Here is a 27371-nt window from a genome sequence, read left to right on the forward strand (position 1 = left end):
TGTGAGCAGTTCCCATCAGGCAGACCATATCGGATGCCAAGATCCACCTAAAAAATGTATAGGAAGTAATTTATTTATGTGCGTGCATGTGTGTGTGTTTGTATTTATTGTAGGTGTTTATAAGTTGTCAGTTCATATGTTGTCATCAGAAGATGAATTTTCTCTTCCACTGACAGCAGCCATGTTCTCCAGCTAAGAACTATATCCAAATGTGTCTCTGATGTAATATTGCTCTTCAATAAATCTGTAGCATTCAAACTAGCAGCTACCCAAATATACCTCAGCTGCCTTGCCAGTTTAGACATTGGAAAAAAAAATTAGATCTTAAAATAAAATGATCCACTTACATAAGGAAAAGAAAGTTTTATTTATTTATTTATTTTCATTGTTCAAAAACAAATCTGCCATTTCTCCTTTTTTATAACATGGCAAATGACACAGCAGGGCTGTTGGAGATATTTTTAGTGTTTGCCTGATTGGCGTACATGTTCTTGGCATTGCTCATATGGTAATCATATGAGAATACAGTTCATCACTCTCTGTCTGAAAGGATGTGAAACCATGAAACTTATACAGAAAATGGTAATAGACTTCACATCTTATATGTGGAGTGTGGTTTTGTGTCTAAATGTGTAAGTGGCATTATTTGATTTGTGAAAAGCAGAAAACGTAGTCAGCCTCTAAGGCTGAATTTTGTAGAATGATACATGTCAAATCTTAAAGATAATGGAAGCTGGAGTTAAGCCATGGCAGACTGAAACACTGGACCAGGTTTATAATATTATGACCACCTCAATACTTCTACACTCTCCATCCCATCTCTTAGCTCCACTGATGTACAGTAGCACTTCTACAAACACAGTGTTCACTCACTGTCCACTCTATTAGACACACCTACATCTTGGGTCACCTTGTAGCTGTAAAGTCAGAGACAGAGGCTCATCTTTTGCTGCACAGTGTTGTTCTTCCTTTAGTCTTGTTACTGGTTGCTGCTGAAAATAAACTGTTGACTGCATATGTTTGGTTGGTTGACTTTTCTCTGTCCAGCAGTGACACTGAGGGGTTTACAAACTCCAGCAGCTCTACGTTGTCCAACCTACTTGTACCAGTTCAACCCACACTACCACATCACAGCCACATTAGGATCATGTCATTGCAGTGCTGAGAATGGGCAGTGAGTGCAGGAAGTGGTCATAATGTTTGGTGATTAGTGCATGTATCTGTAACATAAATCTAGTTTGTTTTTTTGTGGTTTGTGACAGCCTGCAAGGTCTCTTTGCCACATTAGTTCAGTTAATTACTGCTGTCAGCAAACATGCTTCTTTTTTAATTATATATAACTCTTTAATTGCTTAATTTACTGGTGGATCAGTAACATCCCAGTGTGATTCTTATGGATGTTCATAGAAGAAAGGACATAAGAGCAAGACATGGAAGAGTGCCCTTGTTTTGTTTGGCCTTGTTAGGAAGGTTCTGTGGTCATACACAGAGATGATAAATGGTGTAAGTGTGCCAGTACGCAACCTCATTTTAACCTCTCTGTGGTGGTCTTTGATACTCTTTCGAATCCCTGGTTGAAACTACAGTACATCGAATGAAAACAAGGCACCAACGTTGTACAAAGAAAGTCAAGAAGGTTAATACAGACGATGTAGCAAAATCATATTTCAAATGATCTATCTATCTATCTATCTATCTATCTTGTATAAATGTACAATTAATTACACTTTAAAAAGAAAGCCATTAATAGACAGTTTGTCCCACATTTATGTAGAATCAGTCGCTACAGGGAAAGTTTTACACTAAATGTTGAAACAATGCTTTGAGGATTTGATTGCATTCAACAAGAAGAGTAGATTAAAGATTAGCACTGGATCACAAATTGGATGGAGCTCCAACTCTCCAGAGAGAGCAGATCCAGTGTTTCACATCCCCATGTTGGTGGATTGACCTTAGAGTGACCTTAGAGCATTCTGTTATATCTGAGAAATTCTACTATGGACATTATACAAGATGTTTGTGTGAAATCAGACACCTGTTTCAGCAACACATGCCCCCTTTGGATGCTGAATTCACTTATTATCAGTAGTGTATATGAATGATAACTTGCTGTGGTTAGGAAAAGGACATATTGATATAGGGCTACTCTACACTACTACAACACTGAAAATGGGTGTTTGAAAGCTAAAGTGAGGTTGTGAGAAGCAGTGAATAAGACCAATTTCTCAGAGTGAACAATTCAGATATCTTTGCAAAAGTAAACTCGTGTTTACTTTTTGGGGCCCCTTTGTAGTTTCTGGGGTTTTTTTCTTTTCTAGATGTCACTCAGAAGTTTCTGAATGACTTTTTGACCCTACTTTCTGTAAATGACATCTCGCACCAACAGGGTCAGAGGGGCCAGAAAGTGTGTGATGTTTCTCAGTGCCAGCTTCATTCTGCTACTGTAAACGCTACGTCTGCATTTTTGCGAGAATTACAGATGCTCATGTCCACCCCCGCCTAGAGGTTTCTCTCAAAGCCTCACTAGATGCGAGGGCTGAGTTATGAAAGGCAGGCACCTTGTGGTGTTGCAGCAATAGTTTCCAAACTAATCGGATTGATTGCAAAGTGTATTCCACATTGTGTCAAGGCCCAGTGACTTTTAAGAAGTGACAAATGTTCTGGAAATGCGGAGTTGGGAGAATGACTCAGTGAATGTCTTTCTGACCTTTATTTTTATGATATTTTTCTCCCCAATTTTAGTCATTGCCAATTCTACTCGTTAGCAAAGATTCTCTAAGATGAAATAACATAAAGATAAAAACTAAATAAAGAACCAGTGCCAACTAAACAAATAATTACATTATTTAAGTCAGCCATACAGTGTTTGTTACACAAAAAAGAAAGTAATAATAAAGTAAATCAATTTAAAACACACACACACACACACACACACACAAAAACAGGGATGTTTCTCTAATGCTGAAAATCGTTTGATGGCACAATGACTGCATACATTCTACCTGATATAACAATATATTTACATATATAATATGGTTTTATACCTTTTTAATCCTAGAGCAGAACATCAGTGCTTGTAACACTTGTCAATGTGAAATCACAAGTCATGGAAAGACAATCATTTGGCTGCTGCATAGGAAAAACTATTACAATCCATTTAGTCTGCAGATTATAAAGGGCATAACACATTTTACAAAACAAGAAGCAATAGGTGTATGGTACACATTTGTAAGTAATTCTTTGTTTTTTTTTTCTTTCTTTTTTCTTTTTTTTTATACACCACAAGGAAAATCTGACAGTGCTACAATGGCACCAGAATAACACAAGGTAGAGTAAGTCTCTGTGTGCAGGAGCTCCTACTAGTGTTAGGAAGAATCATACCATTCTGTTTCTGATTGTATTGCAGAGTGTAAAAATATTACTGCTATTCACATATTCTAGAAGTGGGCTTTGTGTATCAGAATTAGAGCAGCAGTGTTAATAAAACCATTCTAAAGCAGCCTTATGCATTAGGTACCATTTTACCATTACTGCAGTTACATCAAGAATTCATGTTCTATTCATTACTATAACAATTAACACTGTAAATATATGTTCATACTGGAACATGCATTAACACTCATTATTAAGTCAGGAGTGTTTAAGGATTGTTATATAATTGTAAACTGTCCTATCATAATGATAAGTATTTAGTATTTTATATGAGATACTCAATACTGAATGGACTTGTTCAATATAAACCTGTAGTTGTATTGTAATATGTATTCTAAGGATTAAACCATGCTTCATGTACATTTAATGACTCTAAAGTGATATCCACTGTTAGTTATCACAGTCAAAACAGGACGGCAGAAGTTTAGGTCACAGTAAACGAAAGGCCAGACAGCTTGTTTAAAAGTGAGGGGAGAAAGTGTTCAAGGTTTTGTGCTACATATTAGCTTCATGCTACACTGCACTCATGAGAAGTGAAGGCTATAGTGAAGACACACAAAGGCAATATATTTCAATAGACACCAGTAGAGTGATACTGGCTAATGAGTCCATTATGTTTTGATACAGTGGCAAGCTTCATAGAGCTAAGCAAGAGCCTGGAACTCATTATAAACTTTTAGATAATGATTTTGCTGCATTCTGTAATGTAACCCTGTTGTATGTCTTCTTCTAACACACCATGATTTTTGAGCCTAATGCCCTCCATCTATCAGTGTGTTTCAGTGTATTTTTTAGTGAGGCCAGGACAGAATAAAGTAGAAAATGCACCTCATATTTGATTATGGTGACCTGGTGACCCTCAGGTGTACATAGGAAGCAAACTAAAAATAGGAACATGACCAAATTCAGGTTTTGTATACAGTATACTATGTACGATTAGGTTAAGGATAAGTTTCAAAGTGAAACTAAATTGCATGGAGGAATTACACCTCACTACACAAAAAGCAGCATTTTAGAAAGAAGTGTTTGTGTAAGAATGAATAGGCAGACAAAAAAATGACAGATCTATATCAGCTCTTGATATAGATATATCTTTTATGGTTCATACACAGACCTCAGTGTGTGGGCAAATATGCCTCTAAAGCACAGAAATCGTTATCACATCCTTGAGCGGGTTTTCAATAAATACATGAAATACTACAATAAACTCATCTATTCAAAGTTATTTTTATTTATTTATTGATTGTTTTAAATAATCAGCAACTGTGTGGTTGGGTATATATTGAATATCATGAATTTATTTATTTATTGGTCATATTTTGTTGTACAAAACAGCTTGTATTCCTTAAATCTGTAATATTTCTAACATCCAAGTTTTATAAATATTTTTTGCAATAAAGTTACATTTTTGATTCAACAGTAAAGGGATGTTTTCTATTCATTCATTGTCTGTAAGCTCTTATCCAGTTCAGGGTCGCGGTGGGTCCGGAGCCTACCTAGAATCATTGGGTGCAACTCACCCTGGAGGGGGCGCCAGTCCTTCACAGGACAACACACACACACATTCACTCACACACTCACACCTATGGACACTTTTGAGTTGCCAATCCACCTACGAATGTGTGTTTTTAGACTGTGGAAACCGGAGCGCCCGGAGGAAACCCACACAGACACAGGGAGAACACACCACACTCCTCAGAGACAGTCACCCGGAGGAAACCCACACAGACACAGGGAGAACACACCACACTCCTCACAGACAGTCACCCGGAGGAAACCCACACAGAAACGGGGAGAATACACCAAACCCCTCACAGACAGTCACCCGGAGGAAACAGACACAGGGAGAACACACCACACTCCTCACAGACAGTCACCCGGAGGAAACCCACGCAGAAACGGGGAGAACACACCAAACTCCTCACAGACAGTCACCCGGAGCGGGACTTGAACCCACAACCTCCAGGTCTGGAGCTGTGTGACGGCGACACCTACCTGCTGCGCAACTGTGTCACCGAATTTGAGTTCTATTTCTATCTTAATTATTTTATTAGTATTTATTTTTTATTCTTAAATAGTATTGTGTTTCGACACTCTGGGTCACAGCAAATCTACAAGTTGTGTTAGAGCATATCTAATAATTAAACATTTTACCTCCTTTTATGGTTAGTGAAGAAAAGCCCAACTTTTCTAGCACCACAGATAACATGGTAAATGTAGAATACCAAAATTGCTTGAGTTTCGTCAAGGCAGATTTGTCTTTATGTACATCAGTGTGTGTAGTGGACCACCAGGGATAGAGTGTGATGCTCTCTCTCTGACGTCAGTTTACAGTGGCCCCTGAGACTCAGCCGCCACGCAGACTCAGTGCAGGTTGGACAAATACAGGATGCTGCTGCCTCTTCTCTGCTGTTGTGTGGCAGGTTGAGTGTGTGAGTAGATGGCTCTTCTTCACACTTTACAAAGGCAACAAAACACCTGTAGAACTGACAGACACAAGAACATGTTTATGTAAGTATGTATAAGAACATGTTTATGTAAATATAGCTATGGAGCTATTTGCCGCTCAGCTTTGGAGCATTGGAACTGCATTTTCTGGAGTGGTGTAGTTCCATTAAATACTTCCATAGTACTTCCGTAGTTCCAAAGTGGAGTTTGTGATTCAGGTGGTAAACAGATACTCACAGATAGTTCCTTACAGATACTTTTTTTAATATCTACCATAAAGCCTTCTCAAATGTTTAAGCAGCAAAGTGGGAGAAACCCCTAATTAATACCATGGATTTCAGAAGAATTGTGTGTTTACAAACTTTTCATATTTAACACCTGTGAAATTTCCTGTGGATAACCTAACTGATTTATGTTTATGTATGTGCCATCACTTGCCTGGTTATTGAAGAGCACGTATATGACAGGATTGATGACCGTGCTGCTCTTGGCCAACACAGAGGGTATCACACTGGCCACAGGAGTGACTAGCCCCTGGCGGCCAAAGGTAGCCATCAGGGACACGACTCCATAAGGCATCCAACACAGCAGGTAGCAGGACACCATGGTCATCACCATCAGTAAAATATGGTTCTCCCGTCTTTGTGCTGACAAGAGGTTGATTTTAGTTACCTGTGGAGGGACAGGTATACATGAGGTGTTATTTTTATTAATATTAATTATTGTGTTTTTTTTACTTGCAGTTTCAACGTGTCCTGAAATCTCACATTACAGTCCAGTTAAATTCACTAATTTTGACACGGTTCAAGATAGTTTAAATGGGACATATGAATAATATTAATTTTCCAGTGACGTTAATTTCGAGATCTAAAACACCTACCAACCCACACACAAAGTCAGCTATTTGGGCTTCCAAATGTAGTAAACAAGAGATAAACGTCTGAATGTGAGCTGTGGCTTATCATTCACAATGAACAGGAGCTGAAACCAGCGGTAATGTGTTGTTTGATCCTTGCTGTATTTTGAACAAAGCATGTCACAGACCCCAGGGAACTGTTAACACATGAAAGAGTAAACAAAATAGTTCCATGTTTTATTGAATATTATTTAAATGTAACTGATTTTAATTCAGTCTAATATTCTAAATTGTTATAATATTGTAAATCTAATTGTTGAATCACTACATAATTTTCAGTTCATTTTCTGTATTTTCACTTTATTCATTCATTATCTGTAACCCTTATCCAGTTCAGGGTCGCGGTGGGTCCAGAGCCTACCTGGAATCATTGGGCGCAAGGTGGGAATACACCCTGGAGGGGGCACCAGTCCTTCACAGGGCAACACACACTCACGGACACTTTTTGAGTCGCCAATCCACCTACCAACGTGTGTTTTTGGACTGTGGGAGGAAACCCACGCAGACACAGGGAGAACACACCACACTCCTCACAGACAGTCACCCGGAGTGTGAATCGAACCCACAACCTCCAGGTCCCTGGAGCTGTGTGACTGCATCACTACCTGCTACACCACCGTGCCGCCCTATTTTCACTTTATCTTATATCTAATTTTGTATTTTGACTGCTTTAATAATATATCAATTAAACAGGAAGGTCTTATTTTCAAAGAGCACTGCACATAACTGTAAGGATCACATTTTCAAAACAACTTAGAATTTAATGGACATTCCTTCTCTATTTCTGACAATAGACTTGACATTAGACTTTGCCCTCTGCGGCTGGAGGAGATTATGGCTTTTGCTTGGCAGGTCATCAGGTGTGAAGACAGAATTAGAACCGAGCATCTGGTAGTTGTTCTGGGATCAGAGTGGATTTGATAAGGACTTATATTCTCCTGTATTTATTTTCTCATGTAGAACCCATTTTGCATCCATTGTGTGATACACAAATTTCTGCCAGTGACGGCCAAAAAGTGAGCTTCAACAATAATGACAGCTAGTCCGTGCTGATGTAGTATGTCTTGATACCGATCAAACTGAATGGTTCTCATACATGTACCTTGCCTCGATAGAAAATCCTTGATCAAAAGGAAGTCTGTAACATCTGAAGGTGTTGCTCATGATAGAGGCACTCGTAATTTCTAAAAATGAACATATCTGATTATTCACAAGCATGTTGCAAGCTGTTATATCTGCATGATCTCTCACCTTTCCTGTTACTTTCTGTTCTGATATTAACTTAAAGAAAAACGTGACACTGAACTCACACTCTCACACTCCTCTAAGCATATCTTGATTACTTCTGAAGACATCTTTCTGAGGCAGCCTTTATGGTGAATGGTAAAAATCAATTCCCTCTGCCATGTCTCAAGTGTCTTGACTATTTTTATGTATTCAATTACTTTCTTAAACACTGACTGGCACAATCTCACTCTCCTATTATTCACTTTGTGTCTGGTATCTGTGTTTATGGCTGTGTTACACCTTGGGGCTGTGGTCTGCATCCCACTCATACTGATAATGGATAATGCTCCCTCCATTTATTGCGTGCAGCTCTGGTGGTAAATCCACCAGGGAAATAATGAGGAAATAATCATGTCGTATAATGGCTCACCATCCGTAGTAACAGGTCAGCTTTTTCTTTCTAAAAACTCCCTACTTTGGGTGATTCATTCATGGAATAAAACATTGGGCCTATTACATTTTCCTCCAGTAAGCCTTTTGTTTTTGTAATGACCCTAAGGCAGGGATGAATCGCTGAACTGTGGGGTCTGTGGAACCAGAACACCAGCAGCAAATGAGTCCATAATGTCCAAACAGGGGGTGTGCTGGTCTTTTTATAGCCATCAAACACACACAATATTAGAGAGAGAGAGAGAGACAGACAGAGAGAGAGAGAGAGAGAGAGAGAGAGAGAGAGAGAGAGAGAGAGAGAGAGAAATGAGAAGTGTTACAATGGGAGCATCACTGTTCACTTTTCACTCAGGCACAAGTTGGTACCTCTAAAGGTCACATTATTTTGTTACGCACTTGCTGCCTGGATGTGGATTTATGTAAAGCTGCTTGAGCACAGCACATTTGTAAGAAGCCAAATACATTAAATTTGAATATGGTGTGTCATGACTATAAAGTCACACAGCTCCAGGGACCTGGATGTTGTGGGTTCGATTCTCGCTCAGGGTGACTGTCTGTGAGGAGTTGGTGTGTTCTCCCCGTGTCCGCGTGGGTTTCCTCCGGGTGCTCCGGTTTCCTCCCACAGTCCAAAAACACACGTTGGTAGGTGGATTGGCGACTCCAAAGTGTCCGTAGGTGTGAGTGAATGAGTGAATGTGTGTTACCCTGTGAAGGACTGGCGCCCCCTCCAGGGTGTATTCCCGCCTTGCGCCCAATGATTCCAGGTAGGCTCGGGACCCACCGCGACCCTGAACTGGATAAGCGCTTACAGATAATGAATGATGAATGATTGAATGAATGACTATAAAGACAGCAATGACACATTTGTAAAAGAATTTTAATCTTGCCAGAGGCTCTTGCTTCTTTTTATTTTCAGAAAAAAAAATTAATATGTACCTGGGTTTCTATACAGCTGTGGTGTTTGGCACCATTGTTTTCAGTATAGAAATTAGAGGCACTTTATTTACGCTCCAAAACCCCCAACTGTCATACATGCATCTCCATACAGTAGTGACGATTGCAGGAGCTAAATCTGTAAATCTAAGAAGGAAATGGTAAACCTGACAAAATGGGCAACTCATTTTACTAAACGATAATTAAAATCTTCTGGGTGTAAATTTCCATGATAGCTTTTGCAGGCATTACATTAATTCATTCATTCATTATCTGTAACCCTTATCCAGTTCAGGGTCGCGGTGGGTCCAGAGCCTACCTGGAATCATTGGGCGCAAGGCAGGAATACACCCTGGAAGGGGCGCCAGTCCTTCACAGGGCAGGCATTACACATGTCATATTTAAATTACATTACAGCAATAAGGTGCTAGCCATGGATTAAAGATTAGTGAAGCAGACTTGGGACCAGTAAGTCACTCGCTCGATCCCCTCAACCAATGGCACCGTTGGCATACATGGTTGCTTGGTGGTTAGCATGTTTGCCTCTCAGGGTTGGGATCTTGTTTTACGTCCCATCTGAGTGGAGATTCCACGTTCTCCCAGTGTTTGCATGGGTTTCCTCCAGGGTCTCTGGTTTCCCCCCACAGTCCAAAACATGGAGGTTACGTGAACTGGCTTCTCCAATAACTGTCTTGGTGTGTGAGTGAATGAGTGTGTATGTGATTGATTGTCTGTATGTGTGTGCAAGGACAGTCGTTTCTGGTTGAGAGCATGCAGTGTGTGTTGGGGCAGTATGTCCTCTGTGCCACTGATGGGTTAAAGGCAGAGACTTAATTTCCCCAAGGGAATTAATTTCTTCTTCGTTTGGAGGTTCCCATGTCCAAATGATGCACCTAATGTGATGTCTAGCATTTCTTTGAAGATTGGCAATCTCAGATGTACACTCAATCTCACTGCAAAGCTCAAAATGGGTGCATGGGTGCATAATATTTATGCATAATCTGTATTTTTCATGCTGCGTATTTTGTCACAGATGGCATACTTGCATGCCTAACAATACCTCCTAAGCATAGTAAAACCAGTGCAACACCTCTCAAAGTGGTACTATTTTTACTGGTAAGAAAATGCATAGGGAAAAAAAGGTGTCACTACTATGATACCTGAGAATTTGGAACATGTATCCTTCTACTCACCCCCTTGATGATGAGCAGAATCTTTCCATAGCAGTAGACCATGAGCAGTAACGGCAGGAGAAGGCAAAAAATGAAGAGACAGACTACATACGAGATGCTGCTGGCTGACTGCTGGTGCCACTGGACTGAACAGGTGGTCCCTGAACCTTCAGGCCCATAGCTGCTCCAGCCCAGGAATGGAGGCAAGGTCCATGCCAGTGAATAGAGCCAAGCACCTGCCACACAGTGCCAGGCCCTACGGAAATCTGACCTGTCTGGTTTGGACGCTTGCAGTATGGCAACATAGCGCTCATACGACAGGACAGACAGAGACACCAGAGAAACAATCCCTGAGGAGAAGAAGGAAAACAGATGTGACAGATATTTTATTTACATTTTATTTATATGTGTTCACACTTCCAAGTAAACTAGTAAATTATACTCAGGTGTAACCACAGGTTTAACGGTCTATCCTTGGCATGAGCAGGAAGGAGGGTGTGAGGCTCTGACAGGTTACTAAAGGAGTGCTCATTTTTCATTTTTACCCTTTAACACATCTTATGTAACTGATGTCTCTGAGCCTGCGACCCCAAGTGTAATTACTAAACACAAGCCATGATCGGGACTTCCGACTAGCTTTAACCTTGATATTCAAACCACAAACCACAATATCATATTAGTGGTATATCACTGGTCTTGGTTTTATAAACGCATTTTGACATTTTTATGACATTCACAGAGGTTTTGTTCAGAAAAAGCAATTACGTCTCAATGCTACCACATACCATGATGAAAAACAATGGAGGAAACTCTCCTTTGGGACAGCTTAGCTATGGAAATTATATCGAAAGAGACTGCAGTGTAGGTTTCACTCCTGCATTTCCTTTAAAAATCAGTCATGGCGGAGAAATAGGGGGACAATTGAGTCCCACCAGGGCAATTATGGAGGCTTAAACTGGCTCTACTATCAAATGTCAGGGAAGGACATATCTAAATGAGGCTTAATAACAGCTCATTTGGATCATTTGGGTTAACAGGCTACAGAGTGACAAATGACTCCCTGGAATTCCCAATCTGTCCAGTACAAATATGCCAGCCAAATTGTTAATAATATTGCTAATAACTAACATCTGTGTATTATTGATATAGTACTTAAAAAAAGCTAAACAAAATACTGAGGCACTCTAATGTCTACCAACAACTGGCAGCATTATTCACACTCAGTGGAGGGAGATATAGCAAAAAGACCAGCAAATCTACTTCTGCCAGATTGCCATTGGCTGCAAAAATTTGTAACACGCATTTCTGATATTTCAGTAAAGTGGAGGCTATCAAGGATCTAATGACACGTTTCCACTCCACTGTACCTACACTACTTGACTCTACTCGGTTTTGGTCGCTGGTACCTGGTTTGTGTTCCACTACCATGGTGCCTGCAAAATATTGTGGTGATGACGCAAAACACCAAATGTTAACAGGAACTGTGGGCTTTGGAAACCATAACAAATGATTACTCATCGGGTATTTGCATTTTAGTTGTTTTCTGGGACTGAACACAGCTTCATCACACGCCAGACAGATCAGAAGAGATTTTCATTCCTTGTTGCATCGTCCAGTTTTTCATGGCCACCAATTCAAAGACCATTTGAAGCTCTTCAAAAGACCATGACAGACATTTTTGAGCCCTGTAGGTAGCGCCAGTTCTTTGCAGGGCTACAAATACTCACACATTCACTGACACACTCACACCTACGAACATTTCTGAGTCACAAATTCTCCTACCAACGGGTTTTTTTGACTGTGGAAGGAAACACAGGGAGAACACACCAAACTCCTCACATACTCACATACAGTCACCTGAAGCAGGGCTCGAATCCCCGACCCCAGCGAGCTGTGTGACAGCGACACTAACTGTGCCATCATGCATGCCCAAAATGTGTAATGCTAATCTGAATTTTAACACGATAATATAAAAATGTAAAAACTCAATTTCCAGAAAAGCTGTGAAGCTCTGAATTTACCAACACCAGAGGCTGTCATCACATTCCCAAAATGCTGGGATGGGACAACAAAATAAATCAATCAATAACATTAAAAATAATAATACAAAAAATCTGGTCTGTGACACAACTGGGTTTAAAAATAATAATAATATCATTAAATAATACAGAGAATCTGAAGAAAGCCCAGGACCCTGGAAATATGTGACAACTCTTATGCAAATTTGTTGCAACCCACATTAAGACACTGACTTTTCAAGGAATAAGAGTTTTTAAAGAGGAAAACAGTATTCAGAGAGAACATTATTAAATAAGTCCTAGTAAGTTACATCATTAAAATATGATTGTTTACACACACAGATAAGGAGAGAAAATGGCGGGAACTACTAACGGTTTTTCACTGGGGCTAGAGAAAGTCTCAGCTGTTGTGTTTTGGGTGGACTTTGTTTACGTGAATATAGGTTTTCCATTTAGCGCAGGAAATAGTTCGTGTTACATAACTTTAAAGTGTTCACTCACCGAACAGAGAGTTGGCGAAGCCGTACCAGCGGCACGCGTCCAGCCCGAGCAGCCAGCGGCCTCGCACGCTCGAGGCGAAGCTGAACGGCGTCCCCAACACGCACACAAGAGCGTCGCTCGCGCTGATGTTTAGCAGCACCACGTTGATGGGCGTCCAGAGCGCGCGGAAGCGGGCGAACACAAGCAGGACCAACAGGTTACTGAAGCAACCGAAGAAGAGAATAAAGCCGAGACACGCGGCCATGAGCGCGTGCCCCGTGCTGCTGAGACCGGGGGAAGTCAGGGGGTCTCCGGCACTGCTGCCGTTAGAACCGGGTGGGAAGTCAGAGCTGAGGCTACTGGAGTGGGCGACCATAGCCAGGAACACGCGCTGTGGGGGATGTACACTGACTGACACACACTCACTTTTCCATGCTCGGGGAGAAGTGCCCCCCCCACTCCACCCCCTCACACACACACACACACACACACACACACTACTCTCCCCACTCAGACACAACCTCCTAGCCCCACTCCCCACTCACATACACCCTTCTTCCTACTCACAACCTCCTCTCCTCTCCCTGCTCACACACACTCCTCTCCTTTACCACTCACACAATCCTTTTCAACTCACACTCCTTTCCCACTCATACTCTTTTATCCCCACTGAGACACCTCTCCTGTCCCACTCACACACACTCTTCACCCCACCCTCATCCCTCTCCTTACACACGTTCATCTCCCCACTGACAGACACCATTCTACTTCTAGATAATGTGGTGTGCACAGAGGTGAGATTGGAGACACAGTCATTGTGCAAAAGGCCAAAATTATTAAGTGCTTCTACAAGAGCAGTAGTGCCCAAAGATGCAGATATACAAGGCAAAATTTGGATGTGTTGAGTTCTAAGATGCAGGGATACCACAGGCCTGCCGACTCCCTTCTGCCAACAACAGCACTTTCTGCTACACACTAAGCCAAAACACGCACACAAGCACAATAAACAATGACCCACCAACCACGCAACTAATAACAACATAAAACCCAAAAACAATCCCAAAACTGGGAGCCTGAGGTGCATGCTGGGAACTCCCATGTGGACCCATAGCCCTGTATTTGCCCAGACTTTGCTGCAGAAACCATTCTACAGTTATATAGACATTTCATTGAGGATTTAATGACATTTTGCCACAAGAACAGTATAGCAAGTTCCATTTGGCTGATTAGCTCTGGATCCCAAACACATCACTTAGATTCATCCCAAAAAACAGCCCCATCACTCCAGAGATCGCACTTTTACTGCTCCACCTTCCAAAGCTGGGGGCCCCCTCTGGCAAGCAGAAAATAATGTGGGGAATGGTACATAAGCAATAATTGTTTCATAAATGCTAGCACCATTGTTATCACTCCTTAATTATTGCTTCAGACTATCATTCAGAGGCAGTTTGAATAACTTGGGTCTATTACAATAACAACATGATAATAGCAGAGATATTTAATGAGTATTTGGCAATGTATTGATTGTGACCGGGCTTTAGAAGGAAGGCATGTGTTCTCTTGGACTGCAGCTATATGTGGGAAGCATCATTAGGGTCTGTAGGACACACTGAGCTGTCATTCATCAGGCTCCAGACATGATGATGTTCTAAGAATAGCTGAGTCCTCTAATTGGGCTCAAGACTTTGTCTCTTTTGTTCATTCTTAGTTTTCCTCAAATCCCTGCTCACAGACTGACAAGGCTTTGTCATTTGGTGCTTTCTGAGCATTCATGCTGTACAGCACTTCAGTAAAGGACAAGGATAAACAGATATGCTCTGAATTTAATTGATTCAGATGCATACATCATTCCACATGAATAAAACATTATTACAACTATTGTCAAACTTAAAGAATAAAGGTAAAGAACATTTATGTCCATCATTGCTGTCAGAAAATATTTGTCTCCAAAATGATCCAAATTGAACACCATTTCTTTTAATGCATAATGATGTTATCACCCAAAGTATAAGTATAAAAACATTGTCTCCATTTTTGTTATCCTTTGTTATGCTTGTTTTGTTTATACATACTTTGAAAACAGGAGCTCTTTTTATATTGTGCAAAAAATGGTGCAAATTTTGAATTAACATTTAAAAATGAATTTCCATTCAAAATTAGAAATGTTTTCCATTCTCATGAAAAATGAACATTTTGAAAGGTTTTTGTCCAAAAGTGATAACACAGAAGACATTACTGAAACATTCCACAGTGTTTCTACTGATACTCTTAGTGAGATTAATATTGTACACCTGTGCTCCACTGGGTAGAGAAATGGGAATATGAGGTTTTGTTTGTTTGGCTTTTTTTACGCTTGATTATAAACATAAGCCCTATTCGGATGGGATTAGTTTTACCTGTGAACGTGGGGAGAAAGTAATTATTACCCGAGTGTCTCAGTAGTTTTAATCCCGTCCGAAAACGAAAAGTTTTTCTTGGGTTTTCTTGAGAACGGAGGAGTTGAAAGAGGCGTTTAGTGATGAAATTTACGGTTTAAGTAAAAGCTCAGCGGCTGAACGACGCACCACGCTCAAATCCCCAAAACGACCTGTAGTATGTTTTATCCACACTATGATTTTTGGATGTTTGACTGGGATCCTTCTATTACCTCTGGTCTGTTTTACCGCATTTAATTTATAAGTGACTTGATGATTACTTGATACGTCTAAAGAAGAATGTTATTAGTACTGGAAAAACACTCAACTAACACTCTGCAGTCTGACTATCTTCAGTGACACTTCTTATGAATAAAATTAACTTGCTAAATTGCTAAATTTAACTTGCTTTTCTTTATATTTGGAAATATTTGGTGTCCCTTACCTAAAAATATCTTGTCATATTCTTTATCTATTTGGTCTTCTATTATTCCTATATTGTAAATTATATTTCACCAGAATAAACCTAAACATTATGATGGAAAACCTTAGCCCACATATTTGGTTTCTCATTTACAGATCAGCACATTCGTAAATGTGTTTTGTATTCAGCAACAAAAAGACTACTCTCCACTCATTTTTTTAATGACTGTAAAACACATTACTGTCAGCACCTTCAGCATCTGGTCATTAAATCCATTTAAATCAATGCACCCTAATGCATCTTGTCATATTCTGTCTTGGTCCTCCTCATTGTATCTTGTTAAATCATGCAAGTGGGTGACAGGACAAACACAACATATCTATCCACAACAACCATATATACTTCTTATTTCTGTATGTGTATATATATATGACTTATAATATATGAATGTAGATGTGCATCCAAATTAAATTGTCTGTTACATTCTAAAATCAATTGAATGACACATTAGAAATCTTACCCAGCTTTTCAAACACAAAAGCAACATTTCAGGTATACAGTAATTTCACTGCAGAAAAGCTGGTGTTACACTGATTGTTAATAGACCTACATATGCTGTTGGAATAAGTGCATGGTGACAGTTCCAACCAGCTTAATATCAATCAATCAATCAATCACAACAATTCATAAGAGCATTTTAGTTGAAACATATTGATTTAAATGAAACAAAATCACTAGAAATTCTCATTAGACTGAAATGGTCTTTTACCAATATTAAGTCTCACCCTAGCCGAAACATTCATTTGTATTTACACAGTCACATTAGTCAACATGAACCACTGAATCTGTGTAATTAAGCCTTATCACTGTAGAAAAAACACATTACCAAGGCAATTGACTGGTTAATTTTGGGCACTGAGTATTATTATTATTATATTCCATCGTAATGTCAGAAAAGAATCATTTCTCATTTAAGAATAGCGTTCCTGTAGACCAGGAGATACACTGAGCTCTGTTATTGCTGTTCTACAAGATTGCACACCGACAGCTTTTGAATGAGAGCTGTAATATGGATGGGCCTTGAAGCTCTGGTGGACAGAACAAAGGGGAGATCAACAGATGGTGCTGAATGTATTAGGATACATAAACGCCAAAGGAGACATCACAGTCTTTCAGGCTGCTTCTCATAGAGCAAGACAAAACATGGAGCCATAGCTTCAGTTAAAGAAAACGTAAGTCCCAGTTAAAGAAAATAAATCAGAGAAGAGATATCTGTAGTTTCTGAGATCAGCTTATACAACAAAGGAAGTCTGTTGGCTCAGATATGTGTCCTGTGAAAAAATAATTCAGGAAAACTACCATGTCTCCTCTCGACTTTTAATAGAGATCTCTTCAAAACATCACCCTGTGCACAGATTTAACATAATAACACTCAGATTTATTTGAAGCTGATGATTAAGGACATCATTAATAATGATTAACAGCCTTCTCAGATACTCCCAAAAAAAAAAAATCCCTGGAGCTGTGTGACTGCGACACTACCTGCTGTGTCAATTTTACAATTGTAGACTCTCTGATGATGGGATTATTTGGGTATTATTATTATTGTCTCTACATTTAGTCTTCACCTTCATGTTCATGAAAATATTCAGTAAGTATGTCTTTGCCATTTTGGAATGCTAACAAATTAATGTAACTTCATGACCATGTCAAGAGATTCATTTCCATTTTATTCTGCTAAATTATATGAGAATTAAAATGAGATTAGAAACGATGTAAGTTAACATTTTAATAACTACAGCTTTCACATGTGTTTGACTATGACAAATTCAAAGAAGAGCTGTATATCAAAAATGATGCACACACTAAACGCATACTTAAAAATGATGATTCTATAAAGGTTCTTTATTAAAGTACATGGTTCTATATAAAAATCATGGTCCTATAAAAAGATCTTTTGCATGATTAAAGTGTCCTTTGCATCATGAAGAGGCTCTTGGATCTTCAGATTGATGGAGAATGTTCTGGTTCTATTTAGCACCTTTTAGAGAAGGGTTCTCAATGGCACCAAAACCATCTAGTCTATTGTAACAAACATGACATTGTACTATGTTATTGGCATTGTACTATGTTTTTCATGGAGATAATCAAACTGTGTGTGTGACCATTCTGAAGCACCATAAAATAGACAAATTCACTAATTAAAAATGATACTGGAATACTGAATACTTTAGGACAAATTGTGTATTTTTTATTACATTTTATAACATATTATACCACAATGCAATGAGGTAACCAAAGTTACAGTGTAGTATAAAAAGAGAGAAATCAGTTCAATTGTTATTTAAGACTTTAAATAGTCGAGGGAATATCTCACTCAGCATTTCTTTCATTTTCTCCATGCCAAAAAGATTATACAGTTATAAATCAAGACAAGAACAGCACAGACATATAGAAGGGATTTCTTATATATGGGAATAACCTTCTTCATGAAACAGGCTAGTAGCCTAAAAGCTCCAAAATAAGATACTATTAACAATATTTATGATCAATATTTGTTCCTGAGTGTGTGGTCGTATACATTGTAATATATCAGGCTCATTAAATATATTTGTACCAGATTCAATGTCAAAGAATATTATTAAATATTATGGTCATTATTGATGCAGAAGTGTTTATTTTATTTTTTTATTTAGTTTATGTTCTATCTTTAGAAAGTGTAGTTTGTGATTACATTTGTAGCACTTCATTTGAACACTGTATTTTAAAATAAAAAATACATTTGTCTGTAAACTGAGTAGACTGACATTAGTCATATTGTACACAATTTATAAATAGCACTCTGCAGTGCAAAAACATATTTACCGATAAGTCAAAGCATCTGAAAAAAACTCTATATCGAATATATCCAGGTTGGAAAATGCCTGGCTGAATGATTCCAAAATATTTGCACTTTGCTCAAGTATTACTTGACATTACGACTAAATATTTGTAATAGAATACAAGTTAAAACATTTGCGTATCACTTTTGTATAACTGACTTTGTTTACACCTGGAAACTGATGACTTATGGGTAAGTATTTGACTCCAGATATTCCTCTGTGCTTTATCCTCCTCAGAAAGTTATTCTGATTATTATATTGATACAAGTATATTATACGATTACTGGGCATATTTCTAGTCATTTTTACTTGGCACAAGAAAACACTAAGAACTTGTAAAATTAAAGTAACTTAATGCACTGACAGGTGACTTAACTTCAAAAATTTCACTTGATAAAATGCTAAATATATATAACTTTCCAGATTGCATAAGGAGAAATATTAGGTGAATAAAAGTGTACTTAAAATATGTTATTTTGGAACCACTCATTTTTACAAAATCACTACTATTATGTCGTTTAAATTATATTACACTTAAAATACACCAAGTATAGATGTCATTTATTACTTATACAATTGAAGTATATTTCGTTGAGCTTCCTGACTGAACTCTAAAACACATTAAGTATACTTTTTTTCCACAAGGGATATGCTGCTTGATTTGCCAACAAATAACTTCTAACAAGTAACCGTAAAACTAATAAGAGCTAATTCTTATGAACATTTTTAAGGTTTCAGGAATTGTCCCACTTTTAGAGTTTCTGCTTGCAGTTGTGAGTGTTTTGAAATGTGCTGCTGTTTCCAGGCTGAGGAGCTGCACACAGTTCTAAAGTTCTCCTCACACAGAGCCTGAGGGTTGTCCTTTTATGGCTCTCAGTTCCGCAGCAGCACACGAAGAGCCAGTTCCTGAACAGGTTCGTCTGCACATGTAGCTTTTCTACACACGCAGCAGCTTCAGTTGGAGAATTACAAGTCTCTGAGTTCTCTTAAGAGGTAACAGTTAAAAGAGAAACTTCCTTGTCCATTAGATGCAGCGTCTTTCAACAACAGTCTCTGAAAAACCAGCTGCAGTCCTCCTCTAATACCAGTACAAATTCTTCTTGTCTTGCGCTCCTGCAAAAGAAATGAGACAAAATACTATGAGGAACGGGTTTGTGACCAACTGGAGTGCTCTTAAGCTGACGATGAAAACATTTTACATTTCACATTACAATGTTTTACTATGAATTTTACAACAATCTAAACCTCAAAACACACAAATCCATGTATTGTTCCAATTTTTACTTAAAAATAAAGGTTCTTTTAGAGAAGCCATAGAAGAACTACTGGTATCATAAAGAATCATTTGGGCTAATATTTTTAAATAAGCAAAGAACCTTAAAATCATGTAGAGTGTTTTTTAACCTTTAAAAGTTTTTTCACACTTTTTAAGAGTGCAGTCCAATGGTGAAAAAAAATGATCTCACTCAATAATAAGTAAAGGCTTGGAGCCATCTGTACGTGTAGATATTTTAACATGATAAAACTAAAAATTGTAACAAATGACTTTAACGTTTTGTTTTTTTTTTCCTTTGGTGGCATGCAATAGAGAAGTGTGTGGTGTGATGACTAATGGGTGATAATAATCTTCACAAAAAGACACAGTCACATAGTTAAAGCAGTTTCACTTTGCACTGGTATAAATTCAATTCTGTTAAATTTTTAACCGAACATGATAATTAATGTACACTGATGTTCAGTTGACTTAGTTGATTAAGAGAAAATGAAATACAAGGATACAGGGTAAGGGTACAAGCATTCTCTTTCAGTAGTATTTAAATACAAAATGTCTATAATATGCATAATTCCTATGCTGATAAATAGTTGTTGGATGCATTAACAGGTTCTGCACTGGTTCTACAGAACCATGGTGGATCTTAACCTAGTAGTAGAATTATTTTCCTCAGCTTGAGGTGTTCTAACTGAAGTAGCAATTCTTTCATATGCTGGTTACGTTATACTCTGGTCATGGTGGTTTTACCTGTATGTTGTTGGTTTTTGAACTAGTTTGTTGAGATGCACAATAAACATAATCTTCTTAAAGAGACTGATTGAAACCACTGAAGGGTAATTGTAAGCTTTTACTGAGAAGCTACATTATCTGATAATCTATGTCCATTGCTAAATTAAGCCTACCACAAGAAAACTGAGTTCCTCATACTGAAATGTCAATGCACAAACAATATGAAATGAAAACACTCAGAGAATCTGATACTGATACAGTATTTCAGTCAAAGACAGAACTGCAGAGAGCGTGTGTATTTCAGTACCAGAGTCCAGGCTGTGATGTGGCGTGATCTGATCTCCTAATGCTGAATGTCTCATCCAGCCTGGAGGGAACTCCTGCTTTGAGGTGCCCACCAAGACGGTGCCCAGGTCTGGCTGATCCCTGTGGAGCAGGTTTAAAAGGGAAGAACTGTACTGAGGATCTGGACCCATCATACTCTCAGCAGATGCCATAGAGGTGGGGTACATCATGGGAGGCAGCGCCACACCTGCCCCTGATGGGTGGGATCCGGGCCAAATGGAAGAGCTTTCTGTGGTAACAGGGGGAACTCTCCTCTGGGGCTCCTCCTGTCTCCCAAACTGGATCCGTCCAGGAAAATACAAAGAGTCAAACTGTTCAGTTGACTGCATGTCCCAGTTACTTGACTGATCTGTAACACATAAGTGCAGGGTTCCATTATGACCAACAAATTCAGAATGAACAAAGCAATGCTTTGGACTGTCTTGTTTCAAATTTGGACATCAGCTTCACATGATTTAACAGATGAATATCATTTCTAAGCTTCATTATGTATATATATTTACATAGTTATGAAAGGTGCTAATGTTTAGAAATGATTTTCATCGGAGGAAACCCAGGGAACACACCAAACCCCAAATCATATTTATGAGACAGTAAGCCGTCGTTTGGAGGAAGTGCCTATATGCAGTCGAACACTCCTAAATATCTATTTTTGAATGTGGCAGGAACAGGCTTCCCCATGATCCTGCCACTGCTGTGGTTATTATAATGAGAGGAGAGGTGAAGGGTCTGAGTTACCGGTTTTTGCAGATTTGCAGGTTTTCTTGGTGTTACTGCTGTCTGTCTTGGGTTTGCTGGCTTTACTAAGAGCTCTTGAAAAGTGTTCATCCACCATGCTGTTAATATCACCATGAAAATAAGTGTAAAGCAGACAGCCAGACAGCTGCTCAGTCTTCCCCTCCACTGGATTATCCACCTTGGCCTCCATCACTGTCGCAGCCCTGAGACACACTGACAAAACACAAGGTTAACATACATTCATCTACAGAGAAAATACACAGTTAACAACAATAAAAACCCATATCCAGTTAACAAACAGTCACCTGTCTGATGCCAGTATGTCTAGGTCACATTAGCGCTACATTACTGGGAAAACTAGTCTTCCAATCTGCACGGAATCAAAGTTGTTCTAAATTCAAGAGAAAACCTAAGCTTGAATTAGACGTTACCCTGCAGTCATTTGAAGGTACACAAAGGAAAACACGGAAACTTCAACAAAGCATGAAAATCTCAATATTTAACTGAAGATTTTTATTTATTGATTGATTTATTTAATAAACCATTTAAAATACCTAAATGTAAAATTATTATTATTATTTTTTATTATCGTTACACTTATATAGCGCCTTTCTAGACACCCAAGGACGCTTTACAATCCACACTGCTCAGAACACTCAATCCACACACTGGCGAGAAGCGGCAGCCAAACGTGCACAGCGTACTCTCGACCAGGAACGACCGTCCACCTGGAGGACTGCATCAGGCACTAGGATTTCACCCAGGACAGAGTGCCAATCCATATCTGGGCACACACACATACACTCATTAACTCACAAACCAGGACAGTTATTACAGAAGCCAATTCACCTACCCTCCATGTTTTTGGACTGTGGGAGGAAACCACAGACCCTGGAGGAAACCCACGCAGACATGGGGAGAACATGGAAACTCCACCCAGATGGGACTTGAACCCAAGATCCCAGCGCTGGGAGGCGAACGTGCTAACCACCAAGCCACCATGCCGCCATGTGAAATGTTTTCTCAAACTTTTCTACAGTACGACATTTAACCGCAACACTTAGTATTTTGAGGTTCTAACTTCTTCACAAAAAGGAAAGCAATTTAATAATCTGAACATATATTTAGGAATTACATTTGATTTAGGTAATTTATCATCTTCTAAATAACATACAAGACATGCAAACAGACAAGAAATCTGGAAGACCTCAGTCCAAATGGAGCAAGGCGGCCAGAAACCACTGTTGAATATGTGTGACTTTCTAGGCAGCAGACAGCACTACATCAGAAACTACTGTGATAATAAGCCACATGATATCTGCTTCAAAAAACTCTTGAACACAATATGCTGCTGCATCAATAAATGCAACCTGAAACTAATACGCAAGGAGAAAGCCATACATCAATTCTAAGCAAAAATCTTACTCAGTTCTCTGGGCCTCATTGTATACCAGGTTCATTCAAGCTGTTATCAGTGATAGGTTCAAAACGTCTGTCATGGTATAGGGCAGGGTAATTTAATTCAAATTCATTCATTTTGATCAGTTTCATCTTCTCTACTGAAGGTGCCTACAAGTTATATCAGTATTGTATGCAGTTAACCACTACATACAGGTCAAATTATTACATTAACTGTTAGAATTATATTTATGTACATACACACACTCTCTAAGCACTGCTAAAATGTTATTTGAAAAAATATTAATTTTGTTAAAAAAGTTACAATTTATCACCATGCAGTTCTAATAAAAGTGATATATTTGCTTAGTTTCCTAATACAAAAACACAGTACGTACTATAAAGGCTTTAATTATCAAGGCTTGCAAAGTGCCACATGATAATACGTTAACAGTGTATATGTTACAGAATTAATACTCACATGAAATAGATGTCTCGTGCAAAAAAATAAAGAAAGAAATCAGTCCACACTCTGCAGCGTCCTGAAAAATCACACGGGCTGGTTTAAAATGGGCTGGATGTCTGAAGGATAAAGTGACCTGTAGGTTTCGGTGATGACGGTGGATAGTGGATATGAAGTGTGTGTGTATGTGTGTGTGTATGGAAGGAAGTATATCTTTCCTCTGATGTTTCGGGTGTGTTCTTTCTGCTTCAGTATGAGCAGAATGTACCTGAACCAGTCTCACAAAAACCTGCTCTTAAGTTTCTTGTGAAATCATGTCGTGTTCTGCACGACTGCCACAGTCCTGATTTGGAGGACTGACTTTTTTTGTTGTCATAGTGTCATTAGTCCACAACTGAAACTAACAACTACTGAAGAGTCAGGAGACTGAGCTCATGTTCATTATGTAAAGGATTTTAATGAAATATATTTAATTTAAGGGTGACAAAGTGTATGTGTTGGTAAAATGTCAATGCTTTAAAGTTCATTTTTGAAGTTCTCCAAAATTAAAAACTCAGTCAGTGCTGCTGTCTTTCCTCTTTGATTTCTCTCCTCCATTTCCAGAGGAATCTGAAATCTTCCGTTCGCTTGTGGTGTCTGATGGCGTCTGGGTCAGTTTCCCACTCTTAGCTCTGCCCCCTGCCGTAACAGATGCACTCCAGTCTGAGTTCAAAAGGTAAGAAAACAATCACAATTAATTAATTCACCCTATTGGGCTTGTCAATGGTCACTGTGTCTGTACACCAAGACTCTGCTAATGAGTATGTCACCTGAGTAGTCAGTGAGTTTGAACTTTCCACAGCAGAGGTGAACTCTCCACTGCTTTCGCACATTGTCTTTCATCAGGCAGTGGAACACAAAGATAAAAAACCCTGAAATAAAAAAGACAATGTTGGAATTTTCTATAAAAGCTATGAAGATTCAATTGCATTCTCCCTCAATAACAATAAGGTCAGGTCACTGATGTTGATGCTGGGTGAAGGTAGCACATTCTTCCTCTGAGGGATGTCAAGTGGGTGCTTCTCTTCAAGCTACTTCACACTAACACGACAGGATGGTGCATTTAGGGAAGAACACTAACTGTCCTGTAATGTCTGTAATGGTTAATAGTGCACTAACCAAAGATGTGGTGTTGTGTGAGATGGGAGTGCCATCCTACCCACCCTGAGAGTGTGATGCATATTTATGAAGAATGAATCAATGACTCATGCCTTTTGAGCCTTGTCTCCTGTCCCCCGTTTCTCTTACCCTGCAGACTATTGAGGATGGAGAAGAGGTATAGGAAGGGTACTCTGACTGGACCCCAGGCGAAGAAAGCCAGTATCCATGTAAGGCCCAGAAGGAAAGTTAGACTGGCCACTACACGTAGGTCATGCAGAATTCCAGTACTTCTGCCGGCTGCTTTACTGAACTGCAGGCCACGGATCTGAGCCATAACCAGGCCAAACACACATATGTTACCAAGCAGGATCAGCACCACGAAAGCCACCACTGTCACAAAGAATGCTGTCTGATTCTGCACCCAGCAACTGGACAAAACACAGTGAGAAGAGGCATTAAGAGTCATTTATTTTAATTGCATTTGGCAGATGTTCTTAAAAACAGCAATCCACTATTCTCATTAGGTCACAGCTTAGGCTAATGCAGTGCTTGGAGTCTTATTCAAGAACTCTTACTGGTATAGTGTGGTGACTTTGCTGAAGCTGGAAACTGAAACCTTGTCCGCTATAAACTAGCACGATACGTACTACACTACAACAACTATACCAACCACTTTGGTTTCTATCTGATGCAAGGAATCACGAGGAAGATCTAAGTTCACTTACAAAGGTGATGAGTTGTCCACAGGCATTAGGGTTACTGTGCTGCCATAGCAGTCTTTATCTGCAGCAAGAACTATGCTAACAATCACCAGAGGTAAACCTAGAAGAAACATTTCAAACATTAACTGCATGCAGCAATTATCATTTTCGAAACATATTCAACAGTGGTACATTCTTGTGACATTCTTGCTATCGTTGTTACATTCATGCCCCCTGCGTCTTGTTTTCTTACCTTTCTTCTCTATGAATGTCAGAAACCACTCCTTCATTTAATTTTCTGTGATTTTCTTTCAACAGAAATCCAAAGTTCAGCAGAAATGAACAGAGAATTTACAAAAACTAAGTATATGTATCTTTTCCTTTGTATTTAGTGCATCCATCCTTTTTTTTTTTATTATACTTTCACTGTGTTTCAGGTATCCCTTCACAACTTAGAAATCATTTTCACCAAAGTTTCCTCTAACAAGTTGCTTTTTGAGGAGCCAAATAATGTCACAATTTAGCCTCATTTGTCCATTACATCTCAGACTGTCAGTTTCACGACGAATACACTGAACTATATTTTCATTTCAGATCCTAACCTATGTAACTGCATTTTAATATTCTGGCATTTGCCACAGTTCTCTGTGACAGTTCCTCTCAGGCAGAGACGTGGTAAAGTCTGTATTGCTGTTGTTGCTGTTGTTCAGTAGACGTTTGTAGCATTATTTTTTAAACATTTGTTTATGTAGTTTTGAGTTTGGGGACAGTGATTTGGTTATTAAACTGGTCATGCACTGTCCTTATCTGTCCACCCTTATTAGTGACCCACTGGAGCATTGTGCAGTTCAGCGTGCACTGGGTGGAGCATGCCTGAGCTTTTGTAAATGCTTTTGGTTTGTCAAGTTCAATAAAATCTTGTACTTACCTCTCTTTTGATGCCAAGAATGCTACATAGTATATACATATTTTATATATATATATATATATATATACACTGTACAGAATTTGTCCATGATATCATTCAATAATACTGATAACAATAAATATGCTCTGTATCTCACCCCATCCAAGAGCACAGAACTTGAGGATGTAAGAGGGAACATAGACATTGAAGACTTTGACGAAAGCCAGATACATGTTTATAGCTTCTAGTCCCATCCAGGTGAATGTGGCCAATAAGAAGTAGTGGAGAACAGCAGCCACAGTGATACAAAGGCTATAATTGTTGAATCCAGCGAGCCAGGAATTTAGCAGGAAACCCATGTTCAAACCCAACAAAGCCCCTGAAAGGTTCATGAGGATTTTAGAAGGGTAATCACAGCGCAGTTTTCTACAAAGCAGAAGAGATTGCATGAATTGTGGACTTTGTAATACAAAAGGAGAAGAAATGTTTAATATTTTGCTACGTATTGCTATTGTGAGATCTTGCTATATTTACAAAACCTGACAATTAAAAATGTGACACGGTTAACAAGCATTGTTTTGACCAAATGTGTAACCGCAGTTTGTAATTCATAGGTATGACCTCACCCAAAGGCCGTATAAGTCAATAAAGTGATGCCCAGGAACACGGAAGACAAGCCACAGCCCAGGTATGTGATGACTGTTAGAATCATGTCATCTTTGGCATTTATTGGTGTTCTGGAGACATCCTGCAAAACAGATTGAATGCTCATATATTACGTAATATTTAAGTTCTTAAATTTAAGTTACATTTAAGCAGTATAACTGAATTGCATTTTTTGATAACATAGATCTGCACATTTACACAATTTAAACATTTCC

At 38.9% G+C, this 27371-nt stretch overlaps 3 protein-coding genes across 3 annotated transcripts in view; all 3 read right to left on the reverse strand.

Annotated features, from left to right (window-relative positions):
- Positions 1–4705: 4705 nt before the first annotated feature.
- Positions 4706–13452, reverse strand: tmtops3a (teleost multiple tissue opsin 3a). The gene is made up of 4 exons (XM_066649395.1): positions 13098–13452; positions 10600–10928; positions 6319–6552; positions 4706–5918 (listed from the first exon to the last, which is right to left on the reverse strand). The coding sequence occupies exons 1-4, from the start codon at positions 13450–13452 to the stop codon at positions 5703–5705; spliced, it is 1134 nt and encodes a 377-aa protein (XP_066505492.1). The 3' UTR covers positions 4706–5702.
- Positions 13453–18153: 4701 nt separating this feature from the next.
- On the reverse strand, positions 18154–23924 carry vgll1 (vestigial like family member 1). The gene is made up of 4 exons (XM_066649885.1): positions 23761–23924; positions 21882–22094; positions 21106–21492; positions 18154–19909 (listed from the first exon to the last, which is right to left on the reverse strand). The coding sequence occupies exons 2-4, from the start codon at positions 22069–22071 to the stop codon at positions 19875–19877; spliced, it is 612 nt and encodes a 203-aa protein (XP_066505982.1). The 5' UTR covers positions 22072–22094; positions 23761–23924; the 3' UTR covers positions 18154–19874.
- Positions 23925–24229: 305 nt separating this feature from the next.
- Positions 24230–27371, reverse strand: part of adgrg4a (adhesion G protein-coupled receptor G4a) — a 4509-nt gene continuing 1367 nt past the window's right edge. Inside the window, exons 4-9 of the mRNA XM_066648451.1 lie at positions 27117–27238; positions 26648–26916; positions 25608–25704; positions 25030–25310; positions 24552–24653; positions 24230–24444 (exon numbers count right to left, since the gene is read on the reverse strand). Of these exons, the coding sequence (XP_066504548.1) occupies positions 24296–24444; positions 24552–24653; positions 25030–25310; positions 25608–25704; positions 26648–26916; positions 27117–27202 (984 nt within the window). The 5' untranslated portion in view covers positions 27203–27238 and the 3' untranslated portion in view covers positions 24230–24295. The remainder of the gene's footprint in view (positions 24445–24551; positions 24654–25029; positions 25311–25607; positions 25705–26647; positions 26917–27116; positions 27239–27371) is intronic.

This window comes from Hoplias malabaricus, chromosome 17, assembly GCF_029633855.1.
Source record: "Hoplias malabaricus isolate fHopMal1 chromosome 17, fHopMal1.hap1, whole genome shotgun sequence".
NCBI classification, from domain to species: Eukaryota; Metazoa; Chordata; class Actinopteri; order Characiformes; family Erythrinidae; genus Hoplias; species Hoplias malabaricus.